Here is a 16,642-nt window from a genome sequence, read left to right as displayed (position 1 = left end):
AAGTACGCTTGTTAACGGGCGGAGATTTAAATTACGCCAGATGAAATTTTAATTAAATAAAAAAAAAAAGAATGAGGCGGACCTTTAAAGTCCGCCTGATGAAAGTTATAAAGAATGGGGCGGACTTTTAAAGTCCGCCTGATGAAATTTTAATGGGGCGGACTTTTAAAGTCCGCCTGATGAAATTTACAAAAAATGGGGCGGACTTTTAAAGTCCGCCTGACGAAATTTTAATCATGTACCGTTGCGTCACAACACGGACTAAACCCAAATTTTGGTCTTTTTTTTGATCTTTGATCTTTGGTTTTGATCGCACCACTGCAGTTGCTGTAAGACGAGCATATTGCCAAATATTAGTTCCATAAATATTACCATTTAAGTTTTATTAGGAAATTGTCTCGGAAAGTGTGAGAGTACGAGGAGATCCCCTCATATTTGAAAACCCTAAGAAATGGAGGATATATTTTCCACGTAGACCTACTATTAGAGATGCTCTTGCACGGCACTACGAGCCCCGAAGGCCTTGCGATAAACGTCGGGCGCAAATTAGCAAACCTCAGATCGTTCTGTGAATTTCGCGGGAACTTGTACTGGCACGGACAAATTCGAGCTACCTCTGTTATCACTGGCTTCAAAATTAGGGTTTCAGCAAGCTGATAAACGACAAATATAGCAAGAAGGTGCGCAAAATTGATACCCTTGTTTCAGTATTCTAGGGTTCTCTTTTGAATTCTGTATAGTTCTGAGTTATTAGGATTGAAAATTTTACTTGTAGGGTTTGTACTAAATTTTGGGTTATAACTTATAAGCTTCAAACTCAACCAAACTAGTGTGTATATCCAACCTCAATGTCATCTTATTTATCTCGATTGAATCCTGCTCTCAAGTTGGGATCGTTTAATCCGGGTCAACTGGGTGGGAAATCGTTGTCTGGAGTTTCTCGGTTGATTTCAAGTGTAGGTGATGTTCAGTCGTTTCTAAGGTCTAGTTCAACTTCTTCAATTACAAAATCAGGTTCTGTCATAGTTCATGAGTGGAGGGACTCTTTTGTTTCTCGTTCGTTTTCTACTTCTGGATCATCTTATCAGTTAGGCAAATATAACATTGATCGATTGCTATCTAACTCACCCTTCCAGGAGGTACCAATGGCTGCTGCTGCTAGTGGTTCCAAAGCTTTGTTGAGTGATTGTTGCTTAGATGGCTTTACTTTGAAGAATGGTCACGTATCAAACTCGGCAAAACAAGTTTGTTTTTCCTTTAATAAAAAAAGTCTCTACAGTGGTAGTAGAGCAAGCATGAGCTTGAAGAATAGAAAACCCTCGAATGATAATCTGCATTGTGGGTATTTCATGTTTGATGCAATGAGAAAGAGTTGCGACTACAACCCGTTAATAGGAGGATGCAGACGTTTACATACCTCATCGGCTGCATTTGTCTCAGTTGGTGCTTCTCCTGATTCATCTGTTCATGGTTCAGGATGTGATCAACAGCTTGTAACTCCCACTGTTTCATCTGACCAGTATGCACCTCCACCTTACCATTTATATTAAGTTGTTTTCTGGCAAATCATCTATGCTTGTTCTATGATGGCCTATAAACATTCTTGTAACTTCGATTGCTTGAGTTTGATGTGGCAGTGGATTTATTAAAATTGTAGTTTGAAATGTTCATTAGGAACATTAATTTAGCATCCAATTGAAATTGAGTTTGTTTTGCTCTCCGTTGACTGCAGGAAGAGTTTGGGTGACAAGACCTTGAAGTTGGTTTCAGGATCATGTTACTTACCCCACCCTGATAAAGTAGATACCGGAGGCGAGGATGCACATTTTATATGCATTGACGAGCAAGCTACTGGGGTAGCAGATGGTGTTGGTGGCTGGGCTGAAGTTGGTATTAATGCAGGACTGTATGCCCAAGAGCTCATGTCTAACTCAGTAATTGCAATTGTGAACGAACCTAAAGGTTCGATTGACCCAGCAAGGGTTTTAGAGAAAGCCCATTCAAGCACGAAAGCGCAAGGATCATCAACAGCGTGCATTATAGCATTGACAAATGAGGTCTCCATTTGTTATTTATATTTTCAATCAGATATTTTATCTTTAGGGTCGTTCAGGACAAGTTCAACATGATTGACCAAATATTTATGCGTCCCAATTTCTGCCTGACCCGTAAAATATGTCATGCTATGCATCTAGCTAGGAAAGAAAAATTAAAATTAAGTCATGACTCTTTAAACTTAGTTCTGTAACATACTTGATGGTATGAGTGCTGCACATCACTCTTTAATAAACTTCGGCTACATTATATGTTTTTTCTCACTACATGGTACAATCCAGCCAGATTTCTTTGAGTTGGTATCTTTCTGTCGGTGGCATGACGTTCTAACCAACTTCCATCAAGAGAGGTCAAGGAAGCAATAAGTCTTTTGAGGTGGTGCCTGTTATCCTCTCAGATTCCCTATTTGAGCCCATTTAAGATGTCCTTCCTAGCCCTTCAACTTTTAGTAGCTTTTTGCTCTTTAAATTGTGATGTGCAGAAGATTAATTTGTTTTTAATTTTTATCCTAAGTTACTGAAGGTGCATCAACCATTGCCTAATTAATTTCAATCATCAGTCTTCACCTTGAATTTATTCCGGTCTTCTCATTTCTGATTCTTGATGTGGAATGACTTGATCCACAACTTGTCTAGTTTTAATAATTAACCCGATATGTATCGACTTATTCTATCTCGTGTGGTTTGCTTATCTGTAGCACTTAACATATTACAGTTCTAAATCTTCTTACAGCAGGGTATCCATGCCATCAATTTAGGTGACAGTGGTTTTATAGTGGTAAGAGATGGGTCCACGGTCTACCGTTCCCCTGTGCAACAGCATGGTTTCAATTTCCCTTATCAACTAGAGTGTGGAAGAAATGGTGATCTTCCAAGCAGTGGTCAGGTATTAGATCATGGTGACTAGTTTTTACTTAAATGGTGGATAAACATGAAACATACCAAGTCTTCAACGACCATGAGAGAGTAAATAGAGATTAGTTTTTCAACTCTACAGTATATTTTCTCTAATACTCTATTTTTTGGATCAATGAACCAGGTATTGACGGTACCTGTTGCACCCGGGGATGTCATTGTTGCTGGAACAGACGGACTATTCGATAACTTGTTCAACAGTGAAATCACAGATATTATTGTTCAGGCTGTTAGGGCTGGGTTGGAGCCTCAAGGAGCTGCAGAGAAGATTGCAGCACTAGCAAGGCAGAGAGCGCTTGACGAAAAACGAACATCACCATTTTCTAAAGCTGCACGAGAAGCGGGATTTCAGTATTATGGTGGCAAGCTTGACGATGTCACTGTCGTTGTCTCCTATATCACCAACTCTACAACAACAAATGTATGAAAAGTTCAAACCTCATTTATTTATTTATTTGTTATGTGTTTCTGTTCTTAGTCTTGATGCTACAAGTTTGTAGTGTTTTATCCGGATAGGGTAATCTTCCTTCCCAGTAGAGAAGGATACCCTTGTCCCGTACAATTTAACCAGGTGTTCAGTGTTCTTTTCCTTGGCCATCACAAGTGCATTTTGGTGAAAGATATTTTTAAATAGATTTCGGCCATAGTTCTTAGACCCAGCATGTAGAGACCAAGGGATTGAACTAAGGTACTAAGGTGTAACTTCTGTCCCAGCCCTTCTCCAAATTGCACATTAGGTATAGCACCAACTTCTCTCCAGCCCTTGCCATGATACAAGTTTGAGAACACCTTGTTAGAATTTCAGCAACTAAACATGATCTATTTTCTGTAAGCATGATTACCTTAGCTTAAGAATGATTTGACACTACACTTAACATGTTTAGTAACATCTACTTATGCTGACTTTCATGTATGTTTAGGATCTTCTATTCTGTAACTAGATAGCTCTCAATCATAACATGATATAGTTAGGTACATACCTTTGATTATGGAACAAGTATGATGTTAACTAGATAGCAATGAAATCTATGGAACTTTTCTCGCATAATAAACTTCCAATTCTATCTCCTCTTATTTTTTTTAATGATGGTATAAACTTTAGTTATATAAGAGGCTAGAATAGAGTCCACCTCATATGCTTCATAGGAACAGATGTCCTTCACCCTGCCATCATCAGTTGAAGAACAATCCCACAACAACACATACAATCTTTTATGCCACCAGTTATAGTCAAAGAAATATCAATTCCTTGACTAGCAGGAAATTTTTATGCATAATCTATACCTTAAACTTTCTGATTAGGATTACACTAATCCAATTTAGTTAAACCAAATCTTAATTTGTTGCTAAACCAAAATAAAGCTAACACACCTATCATATGAAGTACTCTGGATTTTGCAACTGGTAGGGTATCGATCTTTATTCGTCTTTAAAGGATCATACACTGAACAAAAACTTACATTGAGGATGAAGGATCATACACTGAACATCCAACATCCACCAGATTTGGCCAAGAACTGCAGTCTACTCTAGCTGATACCAAATAATAGAACATCCAACATCCACCAGATTTGGCCATTTAGTGCAGCAAATCAGCAGGTGGTGAAGTACACTGATCTCATTTGTGTGTGAAGGGCCTGAAGGCCACATTTAATGAACCTCGGCCTATATTCGTGGATTTAGAACCCTTCTGGTCTCTTCTCCACCGCCACCTCTCCTCTCTTCTTCCTCTTGTCTAGCCTCTTCTCTTTCTCTTAGAACCCTTCTGGTCTCTTCTCCACCGCCACCTCTCCTCTCTTCTTCCTCTTGTCTAGCCTCTTCTCTTTCTCTCTCCCTTCGTTGTCTCTCTTGCTCGGCTCTTTTTGCCTCTTCCATCTCTATTTCCTTTTGTTGTCTCGCTACTTCAGCTCTTCTGGCCTCCTCTTCTTCTCTTTCAGTTTGCTGTCTCTCTTGTCTAGCCTCTTCTCTTCCTCTCTCCCTTTGTTGTCTCTCTTCCTCAGCTCTTTTTGCCTCTTCTATCTCTCTTTCCCTTTGTTGTCTCTCTTCCTTGGTTCTTTTTGCCTCTTCTATCTCTCTTTCCCTTTGTTGTCTCTCTTCCTCCTTTCTTCTACTTTCTGCTTCTTCTTGCCTTTCCTGCCTTTGAGCCTCCTCCTCCTCTGCTCTCCTGGCCTCTTCTTTTTGCCGTCTTCGAGCTGCCGTCTCTTCTCTCCTGGCCTCCTCTTCTTGCCGTCTTCGAGCCTTCTCTGCTCTTCTGGCTTCCTCTTCTTGTTGTCTTCTTTGCGCTTCTTCTGCTTCTCGCCTTCTTTGAGCTTCCTCTTCTTGTTGCTGAGCCTCTTTTTCTTGTCTTTCCTGTTCTTCTCTTTGCTTCCTCTCCCTCTCTTGCCTCTTTTCCTCTTCTCTCTTGGCTTCTTCTTCCTCCCTCCTCGCTTCTTCTTGTCTTCTTTTAGCTTCCTCTTCTTGTTTTCTCTGCTGTTCTTCCTTTCTTCTTGCCTCCTCTGCCTGCCTCTCCTCCTCTCGTCTCTTAGCTTCTTCTTCCTCCCTCCTCGCTTCTTCTCGTCTACGTCTAGTTTCCTCTTCTTCCCTTTTCCTTTCCTCTTCTTCTTGCCTCTCCCTAGCCTTCTCCTCTTCCTCTCGTCTCTTTGCTTCCTCTTTTTTTCTCTCCCTTGCTTCTTCCTCGCGTCTTTCCCTCTGTTCTTCCTCCCTCATCCGGTCCTCCTCTTCCTCGGCGCATGAGACACACTCTAGTATAATCGACTCGACCTGAGAACCCAACAACTGCTCCATCCTTGTATTCGGAACATTGAAAGACATGGCCAATATATCTTTATTCAGAGTTCGGAAAACTGAGCTTTTTCCAGCTAAGAATTGTGGATGGTTTTGCCTTGCATTTGTATTGAATCCCATGAAAACCAATGAATCATTGTTGTATGCCATCTGAGCCATCGGATGGAATCTTGGAACAGTAAAAACATCTCCTTCCTTAACCTTAAACCTCATGTTTTTGCACCCCGATTCATTTGCATTACTAGGACAGAACACAGTTATCATACCTTGTCCATGTGTAACTATTGCTATCTCACTAGCTCTTGGATTCCAGTGTGGACCCATCATTGAACCCTGCCAACAAAACAGAAGTGGTGATCAGTGTGCATAAAGAGAGAGTGGGAAAGAGGGAGCCAAGCAAATGGAGGAGAACTGACCTTAGTAAGATTCACCATGAAAATACCCATATCAGAATCTTTTAGTGCACTGACATCTTTGTTGGTCAGAGCAACACTCCATCCATTGCAATTTGAAAAATCTGGTTTCCTTTTAAAAAGATTGACGGTTTTGGTTTTCTTCTTCTTTTTCCCGTTAGAATAATCATCTCCTGATGAACTACTACTACTATTGCTACCTCTTTTGACTAAACTTTCAATAATTCCTGATCTCCAATCAAGCTCATCTTCAGAATGTTTGTCCTTGGTGGTGGTTGTTAAATGTACAATTGCTGGAGGCTTACTAGCCTTTGTAATCTCGTCCAGAACTTCTTCAGGAACCTTTTCAACAGAACTCAATCATATCAGATTTTACACTATAAATGACACCAATAAGTTTCATACTGCGAAACAAAATACATACAGTACTGTCTCGTTTAGATAATGAGTCTGAACCTCTTACATTAAAAGCTGTTTGCAGGACTTTGTTTTCGAACCCACGGACTAGATCATTTATAGTTGAGTATGCTCCAATATACAAGCTCTGCGTCGAATAAGAATAATCAAGTTAGAACCATCATGGGGCAGAGAGAGAGAGATCGGGGGTCATACGTACCTGAGGATTTTCAATGTTTGAATCAGTGAAGATGGAGTAAACCCTTAGCTTTTCCCTTGTTGATTCTAAGTTGCTTCTCATGTAGAAGACCGACCCCGAAGGAAACCTGTATATATCACCTTTTTCAACATCTATATGATTTTTCTTGTTTTCTTCATCAATCCATCTCATACTCCCACCCCCTAAAGACCAAATGAAATAAACAACAAATCCTATTAACACAGAAGATCAACATAAATAAAGAGATTCTCGCAATCTCGTTATGCTTTCAAGAAGTTAAAACGAGTGTTTTTGTCTCTCCGAGTGAGAGAGAGAGAGATGCACCTGAGTGTACATAGAACACCATATCTGCATGCAAAAGTACAGGGAGAAAGAGAGAGTTTGGTTCCAAGGTAATAAACTGGAGGTGATAAGTTCCGTTAAAACCATCACTGATTCGAACAGATGAAATTACTCCATCCTCAGTCTCCGCTATTGTGCCTCTTTCTTCTTTCGTAGCGAAATGAAATCTCCTATCATGATCAGATGATGATACATCCTTTGAAAACTTCAAAGCCGATATAACATTAGAAGAAGTACAAAGATTAATTGCAAGGAATGACCAAATTAAGAGAGCAAACCAAAATGGGGATGAATTTCTTAACATTTTCTTCACTGTTGCATGTCACGCGTTACTGGTTGCGTAACCTTCAACTATTAATGGCTTATATAAAAGTATCGCATAAGCTGGCTAAGCGAGCGTAGGTGTCTTCATGCAAGACACGTTCAAGTAATTAACTACTACGTGTCATGTTATATATCCTTGTCAGCTCTCAGCAATGGAAAAAGAAAAAAAGAAAGATAAGCATACGATGCAATACAGCGCACACCCACTTGGATTCATGTGGTGAAATAAAGACAAATATCGTCGGTAGAGGTGGTTTCACTTGGATACATGTGCACTTGGAGGACATCCTTGGTCGAAGCTTAGTATGTGCCTATACGGGCCCGTTTATTTTATTTTATTTATTTTTTATTTTTTTCAGACTGTTGAAGTTTGTTACACAGCCATGGTTACCCAAAACTGGAGCTCCGGATTTAACCTCCAACACACCATCAAGCTTGCTGTTAGCCTGCCTGTTTTGAAGCTTAGTATTGTCTCTTCATACAGATCCCACCATTTCCAAATCTTGTGTCGAGACTAAGCTGGTGGATATTGAGAAGCTTACAAAGATGGGATTCAAGTATATAATGGTCGACTTCATGCATCTTAGAGAACCCTGCTTTTCTTAGGCTTCATGCAATGTTTGAAGTTGACCAATATAACGTTGCCGTTATAACAATCACTTCACAAAAAGGTGTGAATAGCGGCCAAACAAATGATATAAAGGTATGCTTCTAAGCATTGGCTTCATGTTCGGCGAAGTCATGTCCGCGCTATAACCTGGGAAAATAAAAGTTCCCAGTATCTTTTCATTTGAAACCACATTCAAGATTGAAACTTACGAGCTAAATAAACTGCAACGTAATGTCACATTAAATAAAACCAAAAAGCACAATGGCACCCACAGCGGCTCAAACCGGTAAATTGCTATTTTAGGGTATCCTGTTCAATTCAGTCTAACAGGGGAAAGAGTTGGTTTCCTTTGAATTAGAACAAAGAAATGACAAGTGCAATGAAATGAGAATCAAAATAACTCACAGTGACACTCAACATCAAGATAAAAGCACGTTAATAATCTTATATCCAAATTCAATAATCGCTTAATCTTGCCTCAGCTCCACATTATCATCAATTAACATAAAGAAACGTTAACAAAGTGTACACCCAAATTCAAATAATCACCTAAAACTTAGCATCCTACATATCGTACAGAGACTCAAAAACACACTCCACAATAACATAATCCATAGATACATGTCACCCGGTTAACAAAAAAGGACAACGGTTAAAGCTCCAAATTAGTATGAAAAATGGAAAAGGAGCAAACCGAAACGGTTGCTCAATTAGACCCGAGCTGAGTGCTATTAGAGTTATATAAACTTCCATTTGGGTGACCCGACACCAAGTTGTTGCTTTGTATCGATGCATCTTGTCCTTTGCCATCACCATGGACTGATTGGGCTAGCATGTTAGTGCTGACGCCTTGGAGAGCAGCTACGGCATCTGGTCCATATAGCTGGTTCAGCTCTTCCTGTTTCATCAAATTACATTCTCTGATAAGAAACTTAAACTAATTATGAACCCTGAAGCGATGTTCATCATAAAGATGATGGGAAAAAAAAGGAAGTTGTTAAATAGTGACCATTAAAGTCTTATTTTCAGTTGAGAGCTTCTCGCATTGCTCGGACAGCCTCTGCAGCTCGTCACTGAGGCTATGATTTTCATTGTTCAAAATCTCAACCTTGGATTGTAAGTCTTCGCATTCAGCCTGGTGAGAAGAATAGGCCAAAGCAAAATGTTCATGTCATTCCAAAAGCAAGTATCCGAAAATACTGCCATTGTAGTATACAGAGCAAAACAAGATTGTTCATGCACATACCTGCTTGCGCAACCTTGACCTCCTGGCTGACTCCCGATTAGACTGCTTCCTTTTCTGCCTTTTTAGTTCACGTTCATCCTGCTAGAGAATTGACAGTCAGTAATCATCATATTTTCTCTACAGCTACAGTTATAGCGTAAAAGACAGCGTTCCCTAGTGAAACCACCCTTAAAGATAAACAAAAACAATATAGAAGAACATCACATTGCCAGCAATCTGACAATTATATCTTCTATACTGCATACCTGAACCCATACATGGTCAGCTGGAACTCCTTCACGCCCAACCATTTTCGGCGGAACTGTGGCCGCTCTAAGAGGTATAGTTCCAACAGGAGACGTATTCCAAAGGTCCATTCCCATGTTCAAATTAGTCCCTGGAATAGTTCCTACTGGGTTCCCAGGAACTGTAGCTGGAACGACTGCACCACTGTATCCAACAGTATCGTTGTTCTGTGCATTTGCTCCTGGAAGGATTCTAGAATTTAGCACATACCTTTTACGTTAAAATACAAGACTTTTGGGTGCTTCTAAAATGACCAACACTACCTTCCGCAAGCATCTGGTTAAAGCCTTTTTTCTTAGTCCCAACTTCCTGGAAAAAAATAAATTAAGAATAGAAACGTATATCGGCTTAACATTTCATCACAGTGAAGTGTTTCTTAACGAATGAAAAGATTTTTGAGTAGATTACATCTGAACCTCAATGCTCAATCAACTCCAGTATCTAACAAAAAATCCAGTATGTAACAAAAAATTTAATTTCAGAAGAACTGGACAGAGGCCATGAACTCTATTGGTTCTGCAGGCCAGAACCGAACTTTTAAAATTCTTCCTTGGTCCCTCAGTAACTTTCTAATCACAAAGCTATAAGATAATGCAAGACAAGTACAAACTCTTTGATTAGTGTTCTCGTCACTTGACTGTGATACGCCCTCACTCCCACTGTCAGCACTATATGAAACAAAATAACAATTATACAACCAATAGGAAAGAGGTCAACAGTAAAGGCTGAACTGAAATTAAAAATATTAAAGACGACCTACTGCCATTTAACCTTAACTTAATAACGAGAGAATTCAAGAATCACCTTTGTGAGGCACCGTCATTTCCTGAGCCTGAAGTCAACTTTGCGCTTTCTCCAGACTTTCCGACTACGAGACCTGCATTTCCTGAATTTCCTTTGGACTTCTTTGTTGAACCCCGTTCTTTTCGGTCAGGGCCCTTCCCTTCTATTTCTTTAACTGCATCCGGAGCCTATAGAACAAAAAAAAAGTGTGGTAACTTATGATTAAACTTGAATCTACCCGACAGTTTTCTCCTATCGACGTTGGACAAAGGAAAAAATTGAAGGAGCACATATAGAAGTAGAGAACACTTCCATGTGGTTAGGTTCACTATTTCACAGTTTTAGCTCAGGTGGTGGTTCTGAAAGGTCCACATGTTTCATGACATATTTGTTACAGCATTATTCTTTGATTTAAGAAACAAAGAGAAAGTACAAATGTCGTCGGTTTGAGAAGACCAGATGAAGGAGCAAGATACAACAATTCGAACAGGTGGAGATGATTACCGGAGGAGGTACACCCGGATGAGGATAAAGTCCTCCATGAGGATATAAACCGGGGTATGGAATAGGAGTTCCGTATGGAGGCATTAAATGCTGAAAAGAGCAACAACGAAGAGCAACTATAAACTTTCTGAGATGTCATGAAGAAATATATATACTCAAATGCATTTCATGGCTCATGACTGCACAAGCATAGCTGTTAGAGATAATACCTGGCCGCCCCACACGTATGGGTGAGGAGTTGAGGAAGCAACATTTGAAGTGAAAAAGGGAGGCGGAGGGGCTGCACCATAGTATGCCTATTGAAAAGTGATAAGCAAGCAGTGGGATACAAAAAAAAAAAAACAGACAACAAATAACAAGTCTGCTTAAGAAATACCAACTTACTAACCTGCATTTGAGTAGTCCAATCAGGATATGTGGCTGTTGGTGGTGTTTCCTGCATATCATAACAAGCATAGTGAGCCACAAACTTAGCAGTGAAGGAATGAGGCAAAAAGAAGAGAGGATAAAAGGACCTGAGTTGATGCAGTTGGCGCAGCAGGCTTTGCTGCTGTACTTTCTTCTCCAGTACCCATTCTTTATGAAGCAATAAAACTGAGTAGTACACCTCAAAACAAATCTGTCATCACAATATCTTCTATTATATGATTCACTGATGAGCCAAGACAAACAAGCAACTCCAAGTTCATACAACCAACCAAGCAGGGAAGAAACATATCAATCACACAATATAAAACTGAGTAGTACACAATATGCAAGCAAACTTATTTATCATGTGTCTCCAGTTATATTCATGTTTTTGTCCTTTACTTTCAAGTGACACACATTGTAAAGCAAGAAACTCTTCCAAGTTCCGACAACTATTGAAGCCCGACATTAAACAAGACAAAGCACACACTTATATGGTAGGAAAAAGCTTGAAAAAAAAGAGTGTCCATTTAACACAGTGAAAGGATTTAGTCTCTTTGAAACGATATAGCTCAGAACTGTCTCCATTCTTCTTCAGTAGACTATAACCAAATCAATATTATCATACAGTCCTCCATATTCCTATATAGAATTGCAACAAGGGTTCTAAAAAGAAACCAACTAATCTCTACACTGTATATTCAAATTATCAAGAACTAGAACCCTAAGGAGACATCATCAGGTTTTCACAATCGAGCACTTGACATCTCCTAACGCTGATATAAGCAACAAATTCCATAATTCTGTATGCATAAAAGGGTAAAAACCCATGGTAATTTCAGTTCTCATACTTTCTCTAAATGGAAAATTTCAAAACCCTAATTTCCTAACCAACACTAAAACTGTAAAAAAAAAAAAACATCAAAAAGAGGGATTCTAAAAATCAAATTATAAAACACTAGACCCCAATAAACAATTCAACTTCAAATAAATCCGAGGAAAACATAAGATAGAAAGAGAGAGAAGAAGAGTGAACCTGTTTTCATGGCGTTACAAGGGAAGGAGAGAGAAAATGAGGTGGATGTCCAGGTCGGAGTTTTTAGGACAACTCGACCTTTATTATAATCTAACGGTGTTAAAATTAGGTCTTCTTCTTATTTCAATCAACGGTTTAAATTTTGAACGAAATTCAAAGAACCAGTTCTAAATCTTCTTTGAATCTTCTTCTCCTTCGTCTCTTCTCCTTCTGCGTGTCTGGGTTTTATCCATGTTGCATATACTGGATTAAGATTTGCTTCACCTTGTTCAGTGATTAGGGTTTCGTTATTGGTATCACGTGGATGTCAAGAGGGAGACAGCTGTTGCAGTTTTATTGGATTAGAAGGAAATAATATCGCTCCGTTTGAGAAACTAGCCTTTTCCGTCCGGTTACCTTTTTTTTCTTTAAGGGAAAAAGGGGTTTACAAAACCCCTTACATTTTATTCAAACCTTCTGACCTCACCTTACTCGGTTAGATACAGAAAGGAGGATTGGTGGCGGTCCACCATCATTCATTGTCGTTATGCACGGCAAATTGACATAAGTCATGTGGTACAACATTTACAGTTCCAGGAACAGATTGAAAACGATTAACAGTGATGTGTTAATCTGGGATAATCCGTGTTGTGCGTTTGGATGTTAATACCGTTAGATTCACCAGATGTGACATCAGCTAACTGTGGTTAAATCTCCCTCGTATTTTTTAAAATTGCTATGACCAAATCCAGTTAAAATGATACTATACCTTACTGTCCATTTTTTTACGTATGAATTTTCTATAGAGCAACTATTTGTCATAATTGTAAGATGAAAATTTGGATCAAAGATCATCAGTTCGTTTGTGTGTAGATTCATATCAAAAGGTAGCAAAACGTAAGTTCTTCTTAAAAGAGAGTTCAAGGGAATTTTAATGACATCAGGTGGCCAACAATTTCCTCCACAAAAGCAACAACAACCACGGGAAGAACATGTCATCAATTCTATTCCTCGAGCAGCTCTCTCGGTGATTACAAACCTGCTAACAAACTTCTTGGGAAGCTTGCCCTAATTACAGGTGGAGATTAGAAAAACGTTTGTTATTGTTTCGCTCTTGAAGGGGCAACAGTAGCTTTCACATATGTGAAAGTCAAAACGATAAAGATGCCAAGGACACTTTTCAAATGATTACACAGATCAAAATTCGTATTCAGTAGTGCAACTCTTTTATCACTTCAACATCAAGCTCTAATCTTATTCATTCCCATTTTTTCTTAGATGTTATTGCTTGTGAATGACCCGATTACCGTATTTTCCTTTCTTGATTGGAATAATACTGAGAATTTTTTCATGGGATGTTTATTAATGCTTTGCTTGATCCTGTTATTTACATTCTTAATTCCTAGATTCACTTTTATGCTTCATGTGGGAATTTAAATCAAGCTTAGAAATTGTTTCGGAAGATTATTATAACTCAAAAACGCACTTGAGTTTATCTTAAAAATGGGAATAGGAAACATATAACTGTGAATTTAACCATAGTTTGCTGATATCAGATCTACTAAATCTAACGGTATCCGTGCTGCTAGTTCAACATATTGCGGGAGCAAATTTTTTTCCTTCACGGGGAGGAGTTCGTGTTTTTTAACCTGAGATAGCTTTGAGCAATGCGATATCTCGCAAAAATAAAAAAATAAAATACTTGGATAAGTGTTAGGCTCAAGATTATGGTTTTGGCGCTTTGATTTTCAGACATTTGGAGACCTGGGGGAAGATATAGTTGATTTATTAAGAAGATTGCATAATCACCTTTTAGATTTGATGTTAATGCTAAGATATGTAGTAATTTCTTTTTCCATGGATTAGGCATTGTTATTCGGAAAGGGGTTGGAGCCCAGCTTGCTGTTAGGATTCCTTCCAGTTTCTTGAAATAATTCCTTGTATTTGAGTAAATTTATCAATTATAATTTCTTGAAATAATTCCTTGGCTCAAGGTTATGGTTTTGGCGCTTTGGCTTTTACGACATTTGGAGATATGGAGGAAGATATGGTTGATTTATTAAGAGATTGCATAATCACCTGTCTAGATTTGATGTTAATGCTAAGAAATATAATTTCTTTTTCCACTGATTAGGCATTGTTATTCAAAAAGGGGTTGGAGCCCAACTTGTTATTATTCCTTCCAGTTTCTTGAAATAATTTCTTGTAGTTGAGTAAATATAGGTTATTTTTATTTTTAGATATTTTGTTATTAACAATGGACAAAGTCTTTGATCTTCCTAACCATTGAGTAAATACTCCAAGGAATATCACTACCATCCCGCGTAATTGTGTTGGTTATATTTGATGCGTAACCTTCGATAAGCACTCTGTGGGAGATTTTTTCTTTTTGCAAACTCAATACCTAGAAGAAATGCTTCTGTTTTAGCCATGAGAAGCATCAAATAGATTAGGGTCACAACGATGGAAGATACTTTGATGGTCTTGTGCTATAACTCCAGTTGCACCTTTGTTAGCGATGAAGCCAGCATCAACATTTATTTTGATTATGTTCATAGAAGAAGGCTCCCACTGTTGTCGACTAGCATGCAAAGAGAGATAATTGTTTCCAATTGTTTCTTCCGAAATACAATTATGATAATCATTATTTGCTAGATTCAAGACTCTACCTGGTGAAAAAGAACTTCATGAGAAACAATATGATTTCTTATTTTCCATAGGTTCCAAAAAAATACATTTCCCCTTCTCAAACTTGTGGTTCTCGAGACCATCCATCCACTAAATGAATACCAACTTTGGATCTTCCACAGTAATATCAAAGTCAAAAGACTCAGATATGTTAAGAAACATTGTTCGTGCCCACTGACAGTTAAAGAGGAGATGCATTATAGTTTATTTTTCGTGATTGCAGAAAGAGCATCTTTGGTCTATGTTATTGTTGGATTTGAAGAGAGTACTTGTAACTGCTAATCCATTGTGTAGAATTTTCCATCCAAAATGCAATTTTTCTAGGAGTAATACTGGAGTAAGACCAAAATTTCCTCTAGGGGAAATAATTGATAGCCGAGGAAGAAGGAGTAGAATCTGCAAATATCTTGTAACAAGATTTGGAAGATAACTCACCAGATTTTGTCGGAATCCAAATTAACTTGTCTTCAGTTCCATCATACATTAGCAGGGAATAAAGCTTCCAAAGGTTGGACATTCCATTTTGTAGTACCCGTAATAAATAAGTCTGCAACAACTTGAACATTATCAGGTCTTGGAAGAATATGTTGTAGAAGATTAGGAATCTACGACTCTTCAATAACGTTAGGATTCTTGGCGATTCGCCAGAAGACTTTGTTAACCAAAACATCACGAACTTGGAGCATGTTATTCCATATCAAATGACTATACTTGGTAGGTTCAGCTGTCCAAAAATAATTACCTTTTAGTTGTTTAGGATCCATAACTTGAGCTCGCACAATATTTCTATCCTCTAGAAATCTCCAAACTAGTATATAGACTAGTGACATATTCTCCCATTCAATGTTACGCATGCCAAAACCACCATGTTCTTTCCGCATCAAAGAAGTCGAGCGCTTGGAAGCTGCTAAGACTGACAATACTGTTTTCGTTGTTGAATCTGTTTCGCATAAGACCAATGGGTCTAAGCGCAAGAGGGGTAAGCGTTCTTCTGCTAAGAATCCTCGTGATGGATCTGGGCCATCCAATACGAACGCTCCTGAGCACAAAAGACGCAAGCGTGATGGTAAGAAAGACAAAGCAGAGATGAAATGCTTTAACTGTGATAAGAAAGGACACTTTGCTCGTGAATGCACTGAGCCAAAGAAGGTAATTTCTGAACCTATTCCTCGTTATGAATGTTTTGTTTCTGGTCAAGCATTGTGTAACGAGCCTCAAGCTCGTCAACGATATTAGACTAGTCAAGAGTCGACTAAGCCGTTAATGACTCGATTAATTAGAGATTAACCGTAACTAATAGAAATTAATCTAACAATGATTTAGATACGAAACTAGTATCGTCAGATAGGTCTCGAAAAGTTATGCGAGATAGACTATTCGAACGTGTCATTCGGATACCGGACGAAGAGGATTTCGTCAGAATAGTCGAAGGGAAAAACAATCATTTTTTTATCTAAACCGCTTGGATACCCTTATAACTTCAATGGGTGCCTTTATAAATTTTATTTGTCCTTATCATCACCTAAACGTGTCGTAGAGAAATCATTTCTCTTTTCTTTTCTCTTTCCTTGTTCTTTATTCTTCTCTTTCTTCTTTCTCTTCTCCTCTCTGTTGGTCTCGATTTCTGAGGGTTTGAGGTTGATTTAATATGAGCG

At 38.6% G+C, this 16,642-nt stretch overlaps 3 protein-coding genes across 9 annotated transcripts; 1 reads left to right on the top strand and 2 right to left on the bottom strand.

Moving 5' to 3' along the window:
• The first annotated feature begins 456 nt into the window (after positions 1-456).
• On the top strand, positions 457-7,687 carry LOC113357037 (probable protein phosphatase 2C 55). Of its 2 annotated transcripts, XM_026600294.1 has the most exons (6): positions 457-680; positions 1,137-1,519; positions 1,733-2,057; positions 2,791-2,940; positions 3,094-3,390; positions 7,592-7,687. In XM_026600294.1, the coding sequence occupies exons 2-6, from the start codon at positions 1,146-1,148 to the stop codon at positions 7,670-7,672; spliced, it is 1,227 nt and encodes a 408-aa protein (XP_026456079.1). In that variant the 5' UTR covers positions 457-680; positions 1,137-1,145; the 3' UTR covers positions 7,673-7,687. The 2 variants fall into 2 exon arrangements, with proteins under 2 accessions (XP_026456079.1, XP_026456080.1); XM_026600295.1 differs by lacking the exon at positions 7,592-7,687 and having other exon boundaries at positions 464-680; positions 2,788-2,940; positions 3,094-3,566.
• LOC113358549 (vicilin-like seed storage protein At2g18540) lies at positions 4,635-7,437 on the bottom strand. The gene is made up of 5 exons (XM_026602143.1): positions 7,107-7,437; positions 6,783-6,964; positions 6,630-6,710; positions 6,170-6,508; positions 4,635-6,086 (listed from the first exon to the last, which is right to left on the bottom strand). Exons 1-5 carry the CDS (start codon positions 7,426-7,428, stop codon positions 4,635-4,637), a joined length of 2,376 nt encoding a protein of 791 aa, XP_026457928.1. The 5' UTR covers positions 7,429-7,437.
• Positions 7,688-8,474: 787 nt separating the features above from the next.
• Positions 8,475-12,721, bottom strand: LOC113357036 (G-box-binding factor 1-like). Of its 6 annotated transcripts, none has more exons than XM_026600288.1 (12): positions 12,321-12,721; positions 11,392-11,495; positions 11,265-11,312; positions 11,086-11,172; positions 10,877-10,966; positions 10,394-10,560; positions 10,200-10,257; positions 9,853-9,898; positions 9,550-9,770; positions 9,305-9,385; positions 9,068-9,193; positions 8,475-8,956 (listed from the first exon to the last, which is right to left on the bottom strand). In XM_026600288.1, the coding sequence occupies exons 2-12, from the start codon at positions 11,449-11,451 to the stop codon at positions 8,765-8,767; spliced, it is 1,176 nt and encodes a 391-aa protein (XP_026456073.1). In that variant the 5' UTR covers positions 11,452-11,495; positions 12,321-12,721; the 3' UTR covers positions 8,475-8,764. The 6 variants fall into 6 exon arrangements, with proteins under 6 accessions (XP_026456073.1, XP_026456076.1, XP_026456077.1 ...); XM_026600291.1 differs by having other exon boundaries at positions 9,562-9,770; XM_026600292.1 differs by having other exon boundaries at positions 9,305-9,382; positions 9,562-9,770.
• Between the last annotated feature and the right edge of the window lie 3,921 nt (positions 12,722-16,642).

The sequence above is a fragment of the Papaver somniferum genome, chromosome 3 (genome assembly GCF_003573695.1).
Source record: "Papaver somniferum cultivar HN1 chromosome 3, ASM357369v1, whole genome shotgun sequence".
NCBI lineage: Eukaryota > Viridiplantae > Streptophyta > Magnoliopsida > Ranunculales > Papaveraceae > Papaver > Papaver somniferum.
The sequence above is the reverse complement of the archived record's forward strand: the minus strand, read 5'-3'. Positions and strand labels throughout refer to the sequence as shown.

What these genes read in the sequence shown, in the direction of transcription:
- LOC113357037 (XM_026600294.1), top strand. Translation starts at nt 1,146, where the DNA reads ATGGCTGCTGCTGCTAGTGGTTCCAAAGCTTTGTTGAGTGATTGTTGC. An exon ending in CCCACTGTTTCATCTGACCA is followed by an intron (nt 1,520 to 1,732) that starts GTATGCACCTCC and finishes CGTTGACTGCAG; the next exon opens with GAAGAGTTTGGGTGACAAGA. An exon ending in ATCTTCCAAGCAGTGGTCAG is followed by an intron (nt 2,941 to 3,093) that starts GTATTAGATCAT and finishes TCAATGAACCAG; the next exon opens with GTATTGACGGTACCTGTTGC.
- LOC113358549 (XM_026602143.1), bottom strand. Translation starts at nt 7,428, where the DNA reads ATGTTAAGAAATTCATCCCCATTTTGGTTTGCTCTCTTAATTTGGTCA. An exon ending in CAAACATTGAAAATCCTCAG is followed by an intron (nt 6,711 to 6,782) that starts GTACGTATGACC and finishes TATTCGACGCAG; the next exon opens with AGCTTGTATATTGGAGCATA. An exon ending in TCCTGCAAACAGCTTTTAAT is followed by an intron (nt 6,509 to 6,629) that starts GTAAGAGGTTCA and finishes TCTGTTGAAAAG; the next exon opens with GTTCCTGAAGAAGTTCTGGA.
- LOC113357036 (XM_026600288.1), bottom strand. Translation starts at nt 11,451, where the DNA reads ATGGGTACTGGAGAAGAAAGTACAGCAGCAAAGCCTGCTGCGCCAACT. An exon ending in CATACGTGTGGGGCGGCCAG is followed by an intron (nt 10,967 to 11,085) that starts GTATTATCTCTA and finishes TGCTCTTTTCAG; the next exon opens with CATTTAATGCCTCCATACGG. An exon ending in GGTCAAGGTTGCGCAAGCAG is followed by an intron (nt 9,194 to 9,304) that starts GTATGTGCATGA and finishes TCTTCTCACCAG; the next exon opens with GCTGAATGCGAAGACTTACA.